This window comes from Arvicola amphibius, chromosome 13 (genome assembly GCF_903992535.2).
Source record: "Arvicola amphibius chromosome 13, mArvAmp1.2, whole genome shotgun sequence".
Classification (NCBI taxonomy): domain Eukaryota; kingdom Metazoa; phylum Chordata; class Mammalia; order Rodentia; family Cricetidae; genus Arvicola; species Arvicola amphibius.
In genome coordinates, this window is record NC_052059.1 from 70642329 (window position 1) to 70662217 (window position 19889).

Below are 19889 nucleotides of genomic sequence, written 5' to 3' on the forward strand. Positions count from 1 at the left end.
AGGCTAGAGGTCACTCTGAACTGTCTCTCACAGCAGGGACCACTTACAAGTAATCGAAAAGAAGAGAAGAGGAGAGGAGAGGAGAGGAGAGGAGAGGAGAGGAGAGGAGAGGAGAGGAGAGGAGAGGAGAGGAGAGGAGAGGAGAGGAGAGGAGAGAAGAGAAGAGAAGAGAAGAGAAGAGAAGAGAAGAGAAGAGAAGAGAAGAGAAGAGGAAAAAAAGAAAGGAGAAAGAAAAATCCGAGGGACCCCGGGCCCCAAATCTAATGCACCATGGTTAGTCCGGATCCATGAGGCAGCTGCTTTCAATTCCAGCCTTTGTTCCCCACCGTGGCTTGTGGCATGGTATCTCAGCGACAGGGCAGATCACGCTATCACGGGAGGACCAACCCGGTTAGTCCAGTCACACTTTTAGCTATGGAAAGCAACCAGAGATGAATGTTAGCGAAGGGCTCAACCATAGCCATGAAGGCTGAGGTTGGGGGCTCGAAGGGGAAAAGTCACCACTGATGCCACTGGTCGGTGTTCAGGCAGATAGAACACAGATCTGTTGTAAAGAAACCTGGTTCCTGAGCCCAGGGTTCCACGTGTTCTCAGCTGGCTTGCTTGTAGGCTGGAGGGAATGTGGAGAGAGCCTGACTAAGTCACAAGCACCAAATGTTATGGTAAAAATAAAATACTGCAGGTCCCCGAGTGGCAGCAGTTGGTAGCAGTGGGCAGCAGGCACAAGATCCTGGCAGGCCACAAAGGCAGCCAGGTCCCAGGCAGGGAGCCAGGCAGTGGGTAAGAGACAGAGACCTATTAGGCATGCCATACATAGAAAGTGAGTATTTATTTAGATGGGAAAGGAAGAAGAGCAGAGAGGAGAGAGAGAGAGAGAATGAGAGAAAGAGAGAGGGGGGGTAAGGGGAGAAGTGGGGAGAAGGGAGAGAGGCAGAAGCTGCCTCTTCAGGAGAGAGAAGGGAAGGAAGGAACTCAGGCTGAAAGCAGAAGGAAAATCTGCTTGCTTCAGTCAATGAGGGAGGAAGTGGGCAGGGCTTGTCTCTTAAAGGGACAGGACAGACCATTACAATGAGAGCCTTCATATCTACATGTCATGGTAAGCTTGCAGGCATATTGGATGAATGAATCAAAAAGTGAAGAAAACTGGAGAACAGTGGTTGATGGGTTGCTAGGCAGCCTGGTAAAGAGGATTACAAACTAGACCTGATTAGTAAAAAAGGTGGCAGAGGGGAAAGAAAGTTCTGAATCAGAAGACCTGGGTCCTAGTCTCAGGATGCCTTGCTTTACTTCACTCACTCTACAAACACTTCTTGAATTTGTGTTTGTAGAGTGCATTGTTACAAGGTCAGACAAAATCCCTGCTCCCCAAACACACTGACGATTGCTAAAGGGATCACAGGAGATATGTGTGGGATAAGATGCCACCATGTCAAGCCCAGGGCAAGTGCTATGCAAGAAGGGACCTCTAAATCAGTCTGTGTTTTCTAGGAAAGCTTCTTAAAGGATGCAAAATGTTATTTAAAGACTGATTGGGAAAACTCACTGTCAAGAAGGGAACTAGCATGTGAGTTATTCTATATTATGAAATATAGAAGGTGGCATTTGAGAGGTGGTAGCCATAGCCAGAGATGAATCAAGAGAACTAACCCTAGCTACTTTGCAAAAGTAAAAGTGCCATTGCATCCATATGATTAGAGATTAGACAAAACTGGGTTCAAATCTAAGCTCTGATATACACCTGTCAAGTGGTAATAATCACTGTTTAAAACAACTCTCCAAGCTTAGTTTCCTTAGCACAATGTCTAGTTGATTCTGTAATCTGGTGCTGTACAGCAATATTTCTTAAATGTAAAGGCTTGAAACAACACATATTTAGTAAGTCTCAGAGTTCTTATGGATCAGGAATCTGGGTCAGTTTAACTGAGGCCTCTGCTTCAGGGTCTCCCACAAGGCTGCACCCAAGTCAGTAAGGGCTGTGGCTCTTGGCAGAATTTAGTTTCTTGCTGTTGGTGGCCAGAGGCTGCCCCAAGTTCTTTGCTTTATATTGCCTTCTGAATTCAGTATCTGGCTTCCTCAGAATCTGTGGAGACATCGGTGTTTGCTGGCGAGACAGAAGGGTCACTGAAGTGAATTCTCTCACTATGGCTACATTCTGTTGGTTAGAAGGCACAGGCTAGCCCACCATTCCGGGGAAGGGCTTGTACAAAAGAGTGAATACTACAAAATCAGCATGTGGGGATTCCTTCTTGGAGTTCGCCTCACCGATAATTTGTAGGATAGACCACCAATCAATGTTAGCTACTGTTGTGCTGAATCAAGATATCACAGGCCAATGGAGGAGTTTGTGGGGGATGGGAGAGTAACTGAAGGTGACCTTGGAGAAGTCAAATCATCTCACACCTTTGATACATCATTTTGTCCTCAACAAAATGTAAATACTTGATCCCAGAAAAAAAGAGAGAGAGAGAGAGAGAGAGAGAAAATACGTGCAACTCTAAGTTTTGTTTTGTTTTGCTAAGAGCAAATATAATCCCTCTCCAGTTTGGGAAAACAATCTGCTTTGGGGCCTTTTCTGTTGTGTTGATTCTGAGTCTTACAGTCTGTTGTCTTAACGGATTTTAGTATTTGACCCCTTGAGTTTTAAAGAATTACTTATCTGGGATAAACACAAAAGAGAAAGCTGTCTTCTGAGAGTTCCTTAAACTATTTCTAAGCCCCCCCCCCCCCCGCCGCACCCCTTTGTCTTTTAAACTACATTGGCTTTTTAAGGGGCGGGGCAGAACAGAGAGAGAGAGAGAGAGAGAGAGAGAGAGAGAGAGAGAGAGAGAGAGAGAGAGAGAGAGAGAGAGAGAGAGAGAGAGAGGACTATGAGAGAAATTTCAAGCTCCTGATAATAAAATGGTGATAAAATCTCACCGGGCTCCCGAGGTTTCCCAGAGGGGATGTTTACACCGGGTACAGCTGCTTTCCAGGTTTCCAGACCTGCGGTGCAGCTCGGGTTACCTATTCTGTGGCCTCCTGCTAGGACAATTCCTATACTTGGAGGCTTCGGGAGAAACACTTAATTGACCCGCCCTGCCAGGCGCCAGGCCGCTTCACTCCAGGCTCCAATTCGAGGGGTTCACAGACACAGTGGGATTCACCGTCTGCCCTGGGCAGTTTTTCCCAGGGAAGGCAAACAACTGGGGAGGACATTTCAGAGGGTGGCAGAGTCATCCCAGCGCTAGCCACTGCTTGGATGGAACTTGGGAGTCAGCCTTTCACAAAGACACGCTTCTCAGCAGGAAGTTTGGGTGGGGCGGGGCAGTCACGGGATAGAGACAAAGCTCCTTTGAATCTTTATCCGAGGGCCTGACCTCTAGCAAGAGGGGTAACCCGGACCCTAGCACAGGGCGCGAACCCCAGCGTGTAACCCCATCAGCCTCCCTTGCTCTGCCAGTCCTTAGCGTGGAGTCGTTCCAGCCTGCAGCTGCACGAGCACCAGGGGTCCCGCCAGGGCGTGAAGTTACCTCCTGCAGAGTGGTAACCCATACTGGAGGATGGGGGAAAGCCTAGGAGCAACGGGCCAGCAGCCTCACCTTCCCAGGCCCGCCGCTCCAGCGAACTACCGCAGTCTCAGAAAACCTAATGAGAACCAGATGTAGTGGCAGCTGGCAAACTTTCTCAGAGTTGCTGATTGGTCAATGTTCAAGAGTCATAGCCAGTCAGCGCGCTGGGCGGGCCCGCAGTGCGGACTAGAGGTCCAGGTTGGAGACTGGCAGGCTGTGCGGGCCGCAGAGTAGCGGTGAGCCTGGGAGGAGCGAGCATGTCTCAGGACCCGATTGCCCAGCGGCTAGCACCGCCATCGCTGTCGTCGCTGCTGCTCCTGCTCCTCCTGTCGCGAGTCGGGGCTCTGCGTCCTGATGAACTCTTCCCTTACGGAGAGTCGCGGGGAGACCAGCTGCTACTAGAGGGCGACGACGAAAGCTCAGCAGCCGTGAAGCTTGCAGTACCCCTACACTTCTACGATGTCCAGTTTAACGACCTCTACGTAAGTTCAGCTCCCGGAGGTGCGCGGCTGGGTGTGAGTCTTGTAGCTTCTTCCCGGGGTGTCCATGAAGTTGAACAACTAGCCCATGCTCAGCTGTCGTCCTTCTGGGGACCAGACTCCGCCGTGGTGCTGCAGCTTCGTGACCCCTGCTGTTCATTAATAAGGATCATCTTTCTTTTTTTCTTTTTTTTTTCCTTTCTTTTTTTTTTTTTTTTTTTTTTTTTTTTTTTTGGTTTTTCGAGACAGGGTTTCTCTGCAGCTTTTTTAGAGCCTGTCCTGGAACTAGCTCTTGTAGACCAGGCTGGCCTCGAACTCACAGAGATCCGCCTACCTCTGCCTCCCAAGTGCTGGGATTAAAGGTGTGCGCCACCACCGCCCGGCAAGGGTCATCTCTCAAGGGGGCGCAAAGACGGCACCCTTCTACTGTGGTATCCTACGCAGAAAGGCTTCAGGGGAGTTTGCGTTTAGTGCGGTGGGTGGCTGTGCACGCCGATAGAGCTCAAGGACTCGGCGCTAGTGGAAAGATGGGCGGGTTCGAGGGAGGCCGCATCTGCTGGTCGCACTACATTGGAGAGGTGGGGTAGGAGCAGGACCGTCGCCGAAGTTGAGCTGGCTGTCCTAACTGTGTTTCCTAATCAGCTAGGAGAGGGAGGCTTCCTGGCTCCAGCAGAGCTTCTCTCCCAGGGACGGTAAGCGCAAATGACTTGAGAATGGTGGCTTTCCTTTGGGTTTGAGCGACCGCCACTATTTTGTCCTTTTAAAAATGTTTATGGGGAGCGAGGCTCACTTGCCACCTCCTGCTTGTGAAGGTTAGAGAACAATCATTTCCCCCCTTCCAGCATGTGGGTTCAGGTCCTGGAACTCAACTCGTTAGGTTTGGAGGCAAGTGCCCTTACCCGGTGAACCACCTCACCTTCCTCGTGGTCCTTTTTGCAGGTGGGCACCAATGGCATCATCTCCACCCAGGACTTCCCCAGGGAGACTCAATATGTGGATGATGATTTTCCTACTGACTTCCCAGCCATCGCCCCCTTCCTGGCTGACATCGACACAAGTAAGGGCAGGGGCCGGATCCTGTACCGCGAGGACACCTCCCCTGCTGTGCTGGGTCTGGTGGCCCACTATGTGCGTACAGGCTTCCCGCTGTCTGCATTCAACTTTACCCCCACCCACGCCTTCCTGGCCACCTGGGAGAACGTGGGCGCTTACGAGGAGGTCAGGCGTGGGGCTGCACCCTCGGAAGAGGTAAGTGAGGGGAAGCCCTGCAGTTGAACAAATTGAAGGGATGGGCTTGGCTTTGAGTGGGAACTAAGGCTTGAAGTTTCTTCCCTGCCCATTGAAGCGGATGTAGTCTAGTGGTCTAGCCAGTGCTTGGACGATTTGGGAGTGAAGAGTGAAGTCTGTTGTCTCTGGGCGTGTTCTAAGGGTACATCCATAATGTGACTAAATCGGCAAAGAAAACTGTGAAATGAAGGGCTGATGTACAGATACCGAAGACCTTTGGGACCTACGTCACTTTAGTTTATTTCTGGAGTCACCTATAAGCACACAAATTTCTAACGATATGTTCCTTGATGAAAAAAAATGGAAAAAATCAGGAAATTAAAGAAGAAACAACCACCGTTAAACATTTTTATAAGTAGATTTCCAGTCTTCCAACCCTACCACCACACCCACCACACCACACCACACCCCGTGGCAGGGTTTTCCTCTGTAGTTCTGGCTATCTTGGAACTCTTTCTGTAGATCAAGTTGGCCTCGAACTCACAGTAATCTGCCTGCCTCTGCCTCCTGAGTGCTAGGATTAAAGGTGTGTGCTACCATCACCTGACTAGATTTCCACCTATTTCTTACGAATATCATTATTGCCATTAACAACAGTGGATTCATATTTCGCATATTGCTGCTTCAGTGCTTTTTCTGTCGAATAGTATATACTCGGTCACTTTTTATGTAACATTTATAGTGACTATATAAGATCTCATCCAGTGCGTTTACGACAGTTCCCAGTGTTGTTTCTGTGTTTTTATTATAGTTCATACTGTGAATCACTTTTTAAATTTTTTACTTATTTTATTCACGTTTATATTGTCTCTGTGTTTGCCAGTGTCAGTAGGACCAGAAGATAGAAGTTCATGGACTCCCTGAAGCTGGAGTTACAGGCAGCTGTGAGCTGCCTGACTGACAAGGATGCAGGCATTTGATTTAGCATCCTGAAAAGGCCACAAGGGCTCTTGAGCCACCTCTCCAGCCCCATGTAATCTTTTTAAAGAGTCAAATCACTGTATAGCCTTAGCTTATGTCCCAGAAAGGTTGTACACTTTTGTAAGTTCTTTATAGCCTTTGCCACCTTGCCCTTAATGTAACAGTGTGCTTACTTCTGCTCTGCGGGATACTGTGTTCTGCAGCCTCACTGGAGAAAGCACCAGCCGCTCTGCCTCAGGCTTGGGACTTGGCATCCTGTGAAATGGGCATGGGTGGAGTCAGGATAGATTGCCTCATCCCTGGTATGTGCCTGTGAAACCCCACCCCCACCCCGGTGTAAAATGGCATAGACCAGGACCAAAGCCTTCTTTACTTTAACTCCTAGTGTTTCTTGGCTACAGAAATAGAGATGTCTTCCCAAAGAGGTTAAGAGCTTGCCCACTGTCACTGATTTCTAACCAATGGTGGCTGTGTTTGTTCCATGTTCTTTAAGGAAGAGACCTGTTTATTAAAGTCCAGCAAAGGTCTAGAAATAAACATCATTTGAAATTATGGTTCCTTAGTTGACAGGTAACATCTAGTTTTGTTGACTAATTAACCTTGTAATGCATGGGTTTGACATTTTAATTATAATTCAACAGAGTACAATAGAATTCAAACTAAATACTGTAGTTTCTTTGTGCCCACTGTGCCCTGGGCCAGCTAAAGGGCTAGAGAAGACAGGCACAACTGTTAGATTTCATCACTCACTCACTCATTTATTCATTCATTATATTATATTTTTTAACATTTAAATTTTAACCTAGGCCGGGCGGTGGTGGCGCACGCCTTTAATCCCAGCACTCGGGAGGCAGAGGCAGGCAGATCTCTGAGTTCGAGGCCAGCCTGGTCTACAAGAGCTAGTTCCAGGACAGGCTCTAGAAACTATAGGGAAACCCTGTCTCGAAAAAAAAAATTAAATTTTAACCTAAAATCAGGAATAACAAGCTTATAATAGAAAACAAAATAAGCACTTTTAATACAGGTAATAAGTCATCAATTCTTATATTTCATTACATTTTCTTATAGTATACTGTTTTCTAGATACAGTCCTATAAGAAAAGTGCAAGGGTGTTCCTACCACAGATAACAGAAGAGAAAATGATTTCCAGATCTGCCTTAAATGAGGCAAAGGCAAGTTTTTCAACTCTGCATTTTTTCCCTTTCTTATGCTTTTCATGCAAGACCTGTTTTTTTTTCTACACAAATCATGTAAATAGCATAACAGTTACGCTTCTTTTCCAGGGAGAAGTGACCCCTCAGTCTCCATTTTCTAAGCTGTAGAATGAGGTGACAGTACCGACTTTATAGGACTGTCATACGAATGAACTGAAGCAAAGTTTGTTGTTTTTTTTTAAGATTTATTTATTTATTATGTATACAGTGTTCTGTCTGTCTGTATGCTTGCTGGCCAGACGAGGGCACCAGATCTCATTACAGATGGCTGTGAGCCACCATGTGGTTGATGGGAATAGAACTCAGGACCTCTGGAAGAGCAGTCAGTGCTCTTAACCTCTGAGCCATCCCTCCAGCCTGAACTGAAGTTTTTAAGTAGCCACTATCACTGCTGAAATTGAAGATGTGCATGCAGGTATTCAGTCATGTACCTTCTCACGTTGGCTTGATAAGACCAGGTGCTGGTTTGTTTGTTCCTGCGATGTAACAGTGCCACTCTACAGCTCTATGTAAGGATTTGGTTGTTTTATTTCATTTTATCTTTTTGTGTATATGTATCTGCCCATCTGTCTGTCTGTCTGCCTGTCTGTGTATGCATGATATATGTGTCTGGGTGTAAATTGATGTGGGTCTGCATGGTGTGTGTTGTGTTTTTGTGTATGCATGGTGTATATATGATGTATGTGATGTATATATACATATATGAGTGCATATGTATGTGTGTATGTATAAATTTGTATGATGTATGTGTCTATATAGTGGTTGTATAACGTGTGTATGTGCATGGTATATATGTGTGTGTGTCCATATGTATAGTGTTTGTACATGGTATGTGTATGATGTGTGTATGGTGTCTGTGCATCATACATGTGTGGATGGTGTGTGGATGATGTGTATGGTATTTGTGTTTGTATGATGTGCGTGTATACACTCCAAGATACACATGCAAAGTTCAGAAAAAGAACCTCCTGGTGCCAGTTCTTCCCTTCCATGTGGGTTCTTAAAATTGAACTTGGATTTCTATGCAAGGGTTTCACCTTCAGAGCTGCCTTCCTCTGGCCCTCCCTCTGTAAGGACTCTGATCTTTGTCCTGATGAAGGGATTACCTCATTTCTATTTTTTTTTTTTTTTATCATTTTGGTAAAGTTGGATAGGTATATCCCTGGTGGGAAAGATGGCATAACATTGGCTGATATTTTGCTCTTGCCAAATGGTATGTTTTTTCTGTCAGCCTGGTTCTGCCAGTGTTGTATCAACACTGAAAGGCCATATTCTGTACCGGCAAAGGATATGCAGGCTTCTGCGTGGTTTCTGCTAAAGCTTCAGGTTTTCTGTCTCAACTGCAGCTAGGCAGCTCTGTCTTGCCTCTCTCTATCCTGCTCTTGACCCTGTGGATTCCAGGAAAGTTGAAAGCCAGTGACCCTTGTGTAGCCTTTACCAGTCCCTCTGAGGGTTTCCCTTCAGAGCCTCTATGGAGGGCTCTTAGAAAGCTTGTCTCTGGGAATGTGAGGGCCTTTCCCTTTGGAAACCAGTCAAAGGGTATCTGTGAGGAGGGCCCTTCAGGACCTGTGAAATAGCCTCTTAGCGGTTCTATGTTGAAGTCAATAGCCTGACAAGGGGTCTGTTCATGTGTAGAGTGGTTTCCAAGCAACTCAACTCTTTTGGAATGTACTTTGGGATCATGAATTTTATTAAAAGAAGTTTTGTTGGTTTTCTCTAGTATTTGCCTATTTTAGTGAAGACAAGGAAATTAAACCTTTGAATGCTTGTTGAAAAGGTGACATAGAAGAGACACTGAAGGCATTTTCGTTATCATGAATAAGCAGAGCATTAGTTGTACAGATTCCTTACTTAAAAGCCAGCCTCTCCCATCACAACCAGCCTTTCTTACTTCTCTACAGGGCTTCCTCCCTCCCCCTTCAGTTCTCCAAATGTAGAAAACCCTTATCTTATACAATTTCTCTAAATTTAGAACCTGGATTCTCCCTTATCTTGTGAAGTTGACTGTGGCCACCATACCAGGAACCTCCACAGTTGGTTATTTAAGGATGGTGTTCTCAGCTCCAGCTCCACTCCTTTTATCTCCTGAGTTGTGATAGAAATAAAACTTATGCAGTGACTGGCCCTGACATGGATTAATTATAAATGCTGCAGATCCCCAAGTAGCTGCAGTGGCAGAAACACTGCAGGTCCCCAAGCTAAAGCAGGCAGCTGGCCACGTGGCGGCAGGCAGGGGGCAGAGGTCCCGGAAGCAGCCAGTCCCAGGCAGGGACAGCGTACCAGACCATGCCACAAGTCTCCGAAGGCAGCTGGTCCCGGGGCGGCAGCCTCGTGGCGGTGGTGGGCAAGAGACAGACAGATAGGCAAGCCGTGCAGAGTGAAGTTGGATATTTATTAAGTGGGTTATGGAAGAGAAGGGGAAGGAGAAGAGCAGAGAGAAGGGCAGACGGGGGGGGTGGAGAGAGAGAGAGAGAGAGAGAGAGAGAGAGAGAGAGAGAGAGAGAGAGAGAGAGAGAGAGAGAGAGAGAAGGGGGAAAGGGGAGAAGTGGGGAGAGGCAGAAGTTGCCTCTTCAAGAGGAAGATGGAAAAGGGAGAGAGACTAAGGCTGCAAGCAGGAAGGAAGATCTGCCTGCCTCAGTTGACAGTGTGTGTGAACAGATCATTACAGGCCCCACCCTGACTGGTGACATGTGTTAGGTATCTACCTGAAATAGAAACATGGAGAGATTCTGGCCTTCTGAGGAAGAGTCAAGCTTTGTTCATGAGATGTAGTAGGGAGGAACTGAATAAATAAACTTTTTTTAAAAGCAGGGAAGGCAAGCAGATTCTTCCAGTTAGAGAGCATATAGATTTGGTGTTTCACATATTAATATCTGTGTTTCTTTGTCCAATCAGCCCAACCTCAGTCTAACCAATAGCAATAGATGTTGAAAAGGTAAAATTAACATTTGAGAAATTCTAGAATAAGACAGAAAGAAAAGCACAAGGACACATTCCTTCCTTGTATTCAAATCTCAAGTTCTTCCCTGTTCCCAGTTTTGTCGTGTTTAGCAAAATGGTGAAGTAATGGTGCCAATTAGTGATTTTTCTATCATTCATCTGGTTTATAAAGCATATATTTAAAAAAAAATCCTTTCCCAGTTTCCCTATTAAATTGTAAATTCTTCTATGAGAGAAGCAGACTGTAGTCTCTGAGACAGTTGAATATCCCTTAACTAATTGGTGGAAGGAAGTGTGCTGAAGGCCGGAAGGTCCTGTTGAAACCCAGTAAATGAAATACCTGGAGTTATTCCGGAGTCAGCCGGTGTTAATTCAGCTCCTTCTCTCCTCTGTCTGCTTTTGGCTCCTGCAGTGTTTATCTACATTCACTGGCTGCCACTGTGACGCCACCCCACCCCCATTCTGATGTCCTAAACACCCTCCTCTGTGACCTCCGCCACCATGCTTTCCCCAGTAACTCTCCAGAAATTCCAATCATGGCTGTTTCCTTCTCCTAAAAATACGACCTTGGCTCCTTCCTTAGCCTGCAGCATCAAACATAAAGTTTTGGCTCAGCAGGTACTGTTGAATTAATATTCAAACGATTCGGTGAGTGGGATTTAAAACCAAACCAGGCAACCTGAGTTGAATGCATACCAGAAGCCAGCAAAGAGGGTGCTGGAGAATTAGAAGGAGTTTCATATAGAACCACAGTGCTAAGCCCCTCAGGGGCCAGTACTTGGAGGTTAGGGTTTTCTAGGTGCAGGGAAAATAAGAACACAACATCAAAGCACATAGTGGGAGTGGGTACAGTTAAACACTGTGTTGAGAGTGTAGTGAAGCCGAACATGGGAGAGGAGTTCAGGTGGCTGACCATTGCAGGGCATGAGCTCTGGGGTGGCTGGCTGCCACCACTACTCATTTCCCACCTTAAGTGGTCTCTTTCTTTAAATGCAATGTGACAAGATAAAAAGAGAATTTGTGAAAGCACTAAGGAGACCTTTTGACCAGCTCCTGACGGAGGCTTGCCTGCAGTGGGCAGTGAATGGATGGATGGATAGATGGATGGATGGATGGATGGATGGATGGATGGATGGATGGATGATCCAAATGAGAGATGCTGACACACAAGATTACAAACTAGGACTCGGGGTATGGGAATGAACAAGTTTTATTTTGCTCCTTGTTTGACCTCTCAAAAGAGTTTGGACTGCAGCACTGGGCTGAGCTCCTAGAGTCCAGATGAAGAGAGGGAGGAGAGATCATAAGAGCAAGTTTGTTCAAGACCATGATTGGGAAAACCACAGAGACAGCTGACCTGAACTAGTGGGAGCTCACGAACTCTGGACTGACACCTGGGGAACCTTCATGGGACCAAACTAGGCCCTCTGAATATGGGTGACAGCTATATGACTTGATCTGTTTCGGGGAGGGGCCCTGGCAGTGGGACCAGAACTTTCCCTGGTACATGAACTGGTGGCTCTTTGGAGCCCATAACCTAAGGTGGGATACCCTGACCTGATTCCGGGGGGAGGGGAAGTAGGAGAACAGGGGAAGGTTGGTCCTGCCTCAACTTGGTATCCCAGACTTTGATGACTCCCCAGGTGAGGCCTTATCTGTTCTGAGAAGTGAAGAGGGGGGGGGGGGGATGGTGGAGGTGGGGGGAAAGGAGAGGGAACTGGAATTGGATGTAAAATGAAAAAAAAATAATTAAATTTAAAACAAAGGAAAAAAAGATTGGACTGGAGAAACTTGCAACCTTAAAATTTTTAAGTATACTATTTTAAAGTTATTTGAGAATTTCACACATTCATACAATGTATTTTCAATATATTCCTCTACTCCTGTCCATTCTCAACTTTATGTCCTTTATTTGACCCGGTAAGTACAATTAGTGCAGCCCATCTGGGCATGGGTGAGGGGCCACCCAATGGAGCCTGGTCTTCTCACCCACCAGGGACCTCACCCTTTAAGAAAACTGACTCTTCCTCCCCTAGCAGTCATCAGCTGTCAGTATCCACTCAGCTGCGAGTGCAGGCTTCTGTGCCCCTCCCTCATCCATGCTGGAAAGCTGAGTGGTTAGATCTTGTGCTTGTGCTGTGGGTTCATGAGTTTGGTAGCCCCATCATGTCCACAGGTCATTGTTTTGACCCGTTCCTTCTGATCTCTGGCCTTTAAACTCCTTCCTCCTCTTTTTCTATGATGTTCCCCGAACTTTGAGAGAAATAGATATTGTAGATGGGACCACCTGTGTCTGAGCACTCCACAGATAGTGTGTTCTCTGTACTTTGACTAGTTTTTTTAAAAAACATTTTATTTATTTATTATGTATAATGTTCTGTCTGTATGTATGCTTGCTGGCCAGAAAAGGACACCAGATCTCATTACAGATGGCTGTGAGCCACCATGTGGTTGCTGGGAATAGAACTCAGGACCTCTGGAAGAGCAGTCAGTGCTCTTTACCTCTGAGCCATCTCTCCACCCCTACTTTGACTAGTTTTGCGTCTATATATGTTGCTCCCATGTACTGAGAGATGGGTTTAAAAGTATAGGTATTTAGAAGGCAATTTGATATTATATCCATTTAACAAAATAATAACCATAGTTTTACCCATAAGGCTTATGAGCATCCCCAGCCGAGTTCTTGGCCAGATTTACAATACCAAGCAGAAGTTTTCTCTTGTTGAGCAGGCCTTAAATCCACCCAGAAAGAAGTTGATTATCCTCCTAACACTCATGCCACTTATTACACCCATGTGTATCTCTTTCCCCGCCCCCCAGACAGGGTTTCATTGTGTAACAGCCCTGGCTGTTCTGAAACTCACTTTGTAGACCAGGCTGGCCTCAAACTCACAGAAATCCACCTGCCTCTGTCTCCCAAGTGCTGGGAATAAAGGCATGCGCCACAACTGCCCAGCCCACGAGCACGTCTTGTTAGAGCCTTTGTTTTGTAGTTCTCTCAGTGTTCTCAGTAGGGTGAGACTGTTGATGTCCTTTCTCCCTCAGTAGCCTGTGCTAACAGGTGGAAGCTCGTGGTTAGTACCGGGTTGATTTCTCCAAGTTCTTTGACCTCCATGTGTAGTGCCATCACTTATAGGACCCTCTTTTTATCACTTTCTGGTGGGTAACCTGAACAATGACCCGAACCAGCACTGATATGGGTGACACCCTTGACCAACTTGTTGGGGATGTATCTTACACCTGGCACTAAGCTCTTTATTTTTGTTTGTCTTTTTGAGACAGGGTTTCTGTGTATTCCTGGCTGCTCTGGAACTTACTCAATAGATCAGACTGGCCTCGAACTCACAGAGATCTACCAGCCTCTGCCTCACAAGTGCTGGGGTGTAGCAGAGAGGAGGCCACTTGTTGGTTCCTGGCCACTTAGCCTCAAAATAATCACACAGAAGCTGTATTCATTAAATTACTGCTTGGCCCATTAGCTCTAGCTTCTTATTGACTAACTGTTACATATTAATCTAACCCATTTCTATTAAACTGTGGATCGCCACATAGCTGTGGCTTACCGGCTAAAGTTCCATCTGGCTTTGGCAGGGCTACATGGCTTCTCTCTGGTTCTGCCCATCTTTCTCCCAGCATTCAGTTTAGTTTTCCCTGCCTACCTCTATTCTTTTACCCTATCAAACCAAGCCAGTTTTCTTTATTAATTAACCAGTCAATCATTTTACAGCATACATGGGGAATCCCACATCACCTCCCTCTTTCTGTTTAAATAAAAAGGAAGGTTTTAACTTTAATGTAGTAAAATTACATATAATGACCAGGTAGTGGTGGCACACGCCTTTAATTCCAGCACTTGGGAGGCAGAGGCAGGTGAATCTCTGTGAGTTCGAGGCCAGCCTGGTCTACAAGAACTAGTTCCAGGATAGGCCCTAAAACTACAGCAAAACCCTGTCTTGAAACCCTCCCCCCAAAAAATTACATATAATAAGACAGGTATCAAGCAAGAATTACAGTTATAATATTTATATCTACTTTATTTTTTATCATATCTAAGGGAAACTATACCTATTCTTCAACTCCATCAAAAATTCAGAAGATTATAATATTACCTAAGTGCATTGTAAGCAACTTTTAAACTCTAGAATTGACAGAGACTTGTCACTGCCTGGACAGTCACCCAAAGTTCTTCTGTACTATTGGGGCATCCATTTTCAGTCTACAAACTCATAGTATCTGGCAGACTTTTCCATGAAGCAGGAAATTTCAAAGACAGGACAGCCTATATTGGTAGTTTGTCAGTCACTTTCTTCTGTATCCTACAGAATGTCTGGCAGACTCTTTCATGAAGCAGGAACCCTGAAGGATAGTCTCACCTTTAGGCAAGTTCAGAAGTCATTTCTCTGTGGATCCTATATGTCCAGTTCATCAAGCAGTTCAGGAAAGAGCAGTTTCTTGCCCAAATGCTAATCAACTCCATAAGGAGACTCTTCAATACCCATAATCCTCTTGAAGTAATTGGTACTGCCAAGAGCAGACATGTCTCATTGCCATGAAAAGTCCTAAGTTCTTAAACATTTTAAATGCCATATTCTGAAGGTCTCTGAAAGATTTGAAGAATACCTATCTATCTGAGATATATAGAGAGAAAATCTAATATGACTACATACTTGACTATTATAATTGATTATCTATTAACCTATATTTCTTAATTTATACATTACATTTTTAAATGAGTTGCACAAACACAATACCTTAATCAAGAGCAGAAATATACATATAACAAAATTGACCTTAAATCTGTATCAATAGAGCAATATCCATACAAATGCAAATCTCTATAGCATATCTCCCTTTAAATGTAAAGAAACATTTATAAACAATATTTGGGAATATGGGTGTAGTTTTTCTCCAAACTGCTTCTTGCTTTTTATTGGATGAAGCAATTTTTTGAGGGGTGTTCATGGTGACCTTTACAACGAAATGTCTCTCTGTACTTAGCTCCTTCACAATCAAAAAATTCAAAGAAAACACAATAATATAATAATCCAGACTGTGTATTTTTCATCTTTACATAGCTTTTGTTTTTTATTCTATTACATTTTAATATTTACTGTCTCTTTAAAGACTATGTTTTTTTATAAACCATTTACTTCCTTTTATAACTTTCTATACTCTTGTTCTTCTCTCCCCCAAGCCTACGTACATTTATCCAACACTGTGACCCATTTAGAGAACTTTTTTATCTGAATCTGTCTTTACTGCATGTCTGTAATTATTTTTTGACCAGAAACACTTCTTAAGATGCTAAGCACTTAAGAATCTAATTGTGACATTGCTAGGGTATGTATGGTACTTCCTGCTTGCCTTGACCATTCCAACATGGCGGAGCTGCTTGCTGCTTACGAGAGCCACACATAAGGCCCCACTTCCAGGCACACACTCAGTTCACATTGCCATCAAGCAAGCCACAGCAGGCTTCTCACAAACCCCATCCAAATATTCGCTAGAAGGAGCTAGCGGCCACGATGGCAGCATGGCCCAGGAAGCCGGCATTTTAAAATGGCACTTCAGGAAAACTTCTCTTAAAGGAACTGCAACTTTAAAGCCCTGCTTAACTCTGTTTTTGTTTTGTTTTGTTTTTTCCCTAGAATTTCTTTCCAACTTCTCTCAGGTTTTAAGTGGATTTTAGTTGGTCACGTGGGCACCAATTTGTAGCAGCAAGGAGGCTGCTTGTTGGTTCCTGGCCACTTAGCCTCAAAATAATCACACAGAAACTGTATTCATTAAATCACTGCTTGGCCCATTAGCTCTAGCTTCTTATTGGCTAATTATTACATATTAATTTAACTCATTTCTATTAATCTGTATATTGCCACATTTTCTTTATTAATTAACCAATCATATAAATGGGAATCACACATCACTGGAGTTAAAGGCATTCCCCACCCTGCCCAGCCTTCACTGGGCTTTTTATTTGATAACTTGTGGCTGATGGGAGGAGCATTACCTGTATGGCTGATGGGAGGAGCATTACCCCCATGTAAAGTAATTCCCTTTAAACTTTTGCTGTGTGTATGTTTTGACAAGTAGGGTTCCCTGTGGCTTTTTCAAGCATCCCTAGTGTTAGTTTTCCCTTCCTCATGCCCTCTTCTTCCCTACAACCCTGGAGGTTCTCAACCAGTGTTTTACTTGTGAATAATGCAACTGTTGGTCTAAATCGGTAGAAGAGGTTAAGAATAGCAACTTGTATAGCTTAAAAATTATATTTGTGGTTTGGAGAGAAGATTCTAAAAGAGAATGTGTTTTAAACCAGTATGTGGAAATCGTAAAAAGGATTTTGGACTCTGGCATCTTGCCTACATTCTATTTTCTTCTTTTGTTTATTTGTTTGTTTAAGGATATTTGAAATTCCTGTTTGTCCACAGCTGAACACTTTCCAGGCAGTTCTGGCATCTGATGGATCTGATACCTACGCCCTCTTTCTCTATCCTGCCAATGGCCTTCAGTTCTTTGGAACCCGCCCCAAAGAGTCCTACAATGTCCAGTTGCAGCTTCCCGCTAGGGTGGGCTTCTGCCGAGGGGAGGCAGATGACCTGAAGAGAGAAGTGCCATATTTCAGCCTGACGAACACTGAGCAGTCTGTGAAAAATCTCTACCAGTAAGTTATGTGGAGTGTGTGCCTGTGCTATTCCATTGGAAGGACATTTAGAAGGGACACGATCTCAAATGGCCAGAGATCATTTAATAACAAGATTGGTGGCTTCTACAAAAGGCACTGGGTCAAATCCAGATGCTAAGCTCAACCCTGGAGCTAAAGGATATCTCTCCAAGATATTCTTTATTTTCCTGTGCTGTTAGGCATATGAACCAGAACCAGCAGCAATTATGTATGTGCTTGCAGAACCACTGGGGCTTGCTAGGAAAAACATTATTCTTGGAGCCACATAAAAATATTTAGTAATAACTGTCTCAGTGGAGGCTTTCCAGGTTAATTATTACTCAGGAGGAAGCATCGTGATTTGGTGCTTCAAATAAGTATTGTTGAAGATTAAATTATGAGTAATATAATTTTCGGGAAGAGTGAATGGGGCTTTTGGAAATCTCAGGATTTCTCCTCTGACTTATTTGCTCAAAATCATGCTGATAGGTTTTCCCACAGCATTGCCAGAAGCAAGACTGCTTCTTGCTCTTCCCAATGGCTTATTCTGTTAGCAGGGCACTAGGCCATTTTGCATTTGTCTGTCCAATTAGTGCTCGAATGAATTTATTGACTCCAGGTGGGCTCTTTTGGTCTTTGCTTTTTGGAACACTGGCTTAGCCAACATTAGTTATTTCATGGTCTCCCTTAGCTGCTTCTCAGTCACACTTATAGGAAAACCTTGTTGTGCATGTATCTCTTGTTCTTGACAACTGGAGAGAACTGGAAAGAACTCAGCAGAAATTTATTGGTCACTTATTATCTGCTAAGCATTGTGACAAAACGTTTGCAGATGTTATCTTAATTAAATCTCACTTGACTTATAGGCAGTAAGTAGAGCTATTTTCTCAATTTTTGAATCACCTCATGGGAATTTAGTAAGGTGCCTGTGTCAGAGTATAATGGCCAAGCTATAGTTAAGCCAAGATCTGAAGCACTGAAATATGGATTAAATTTCATACAGAGCCTCTGTGTCCTTTTGTGACCCATGTGGGGCATGTGCAGGTCTCCTCACCTGGTGTATAGTCTAGAGTCTAGAACAAACTTAGCTACATGCCATTTGCCCTCTCTCTTTTTATCTCCTAACTAGGAGCCCACTCCCAAGGTTGTGTGTACAGCCTTTGGAAGGAGGGTGGAGCACATTACTAAGATTTTTTTCTTTATTCTTAATTTATTAGATTTCTTTTTTAAAAAAAAAAAATACTAATCCAAGTTCCCACTCCCTTTTCTCCTCCCATTCCCCTCACACACCCTTCCACTCTACTCCCTTCTAATCCTCAGAGAGCATAAGCATGGCTGGGGACAGACTGCGGGGCCACTGGCAGTGGCCCCAGGATTTATCCCTACTGTACTGGCTTTTTGAGAGCCTATTCTCTTTGGATGTATACCTTGCTCAGCCTAGATATAGTAGGGAGGGCCTTAGACATTTCCACAAAGCAATGTGCATTACTACGATTTTTAAGGCATAGGCCCTACACACCAACGAAACCTGGGAAGGAGGGCCAGGAATCACAGAATCCTGGAAAGAGTGTTGGCATCTGCATGGCCACAGGAAGCAGGTACATGTGTGTGCAAGAATGTGTGTGCGCACATGTGTCTGTGTGTACAAAGAGCCTATGAGGAAAAGCAGTTGTGTTTCCCTACCAGAACTATAAAGGTGCTTACACATATACTCATGCATGCACATGGACACACTTTGCCATCGACCTACTCCCGATATTTCATTCCTTTCTTTGATACTTTCCAGAAATAACCAGAGTTGCCAGAGAAGGGCAGAGTGAGATGTGACCAGAATTACTGATAGGTTTGGTGTACTTCATGCTTAATAAAAATGAAACAAAATACAAACAACAGAATAACATGAAATCAATGTCAGAATTGCCTATCACCTCTTCGAGTGACAGCAATGCTACCTGCCCTTCCAGAATGGGGTTTGCCTCTTCTTCAGTATTTTCATGCCTGACACTATCTTCTAGGCCTCCTTACTCCAGACTCCATCTGTATTATCATTGTATGTGTTTAAACATTGTATCATATATGCCCAATACTGTGGGAACACCATTTGTGACCTAAAGTAGTTCACAAGCATGATCCTGGTTCTCTCTGAACACTGCTGTGCATCTCCAAAGAGAAGATCCTTATCCTAGTCCTAGAATCTCCTCAAACGAAGGTCATACATTATTCATGATTTCAGTGCTCCTTTGAATATCTAGCTATCTGCATTTAAGAAGGGAAGAGGGTAGTTATTAAGTGTTGCCCACAGGGCCTGTGCTAGGCCTTTAATGTGGGTTTTCTAATGTGTTCTTACTAAGAACTCAGGCAGGAAAGTGCAGTCATCCCATTTTACAATCTCTTTCTAGGAGACAAATTCCATCAGGAAGCATTCCAAACAACCTCAAAGTGTAGGATAAACTAACTGTTTAGTTTCCCACCAGGCACTGGGGCAAACTGCAAGATGTTGATTTGTCTCATTAGAAGGCATTTATTTAGCTTTACTCTTCCATAATTTGTATTTTCCTACTCCTTGGAGCTTTTATAGCTGTCCATTCCCAGATTCGAGAGGCTTCCCAATTGCAGCACCTTGGGGGGTGAGCTCAAGCTCTATGGGTTTCATTACTGATGGTTTTCAGTTCTTAAAATTACACTTATTGTGTGCTTGGGGTGCTTGCGGAGTATCTGTGTTGGAGAGCAGTTTGTGGGAGTTTTTGCTGCCCTTTCACCATGTGGAATCTGGGTATAGCTCTCACCTTTTGTTGACAAGCAGGTTTCCCCGCTGAGTCATTTTATGAGCCTGGATTTCTG

At 44.5% G+C, this 19889-nt stretch overlaps 1 protein-coding gene across 1 annotated transcript in view; it reads left to right on the top strand.

The window, feature by feature from the left end:
• Nucleotides 1-3746: 3746 nt before the first annotated feature.
• The window catches only part of Nid2 (nidogen 2), a 63288-nt gene continuing 47145 nt past the window's right edge, over nucleotides 3747-19889 (top strand). The window contains exons 1-3 of the mRNA XM_038309785.1: nucleotides 3747-4030; nucleotides 4967-5275; nucleotides 16816-17048. Coding sequence (XP_038165713.1) covers nucleotides 3806-4030; nucleotides 4967-5275; nucleotides 16816-17048 — 767 coding nt within the window. The 5' untranslated portion in view covers nucleotides 3747-3805. The remainder of the gene's footprint in view (nucleotides 4031-4966; nucleotides 5276-16815; nucleotides 17049-19889) is intronic.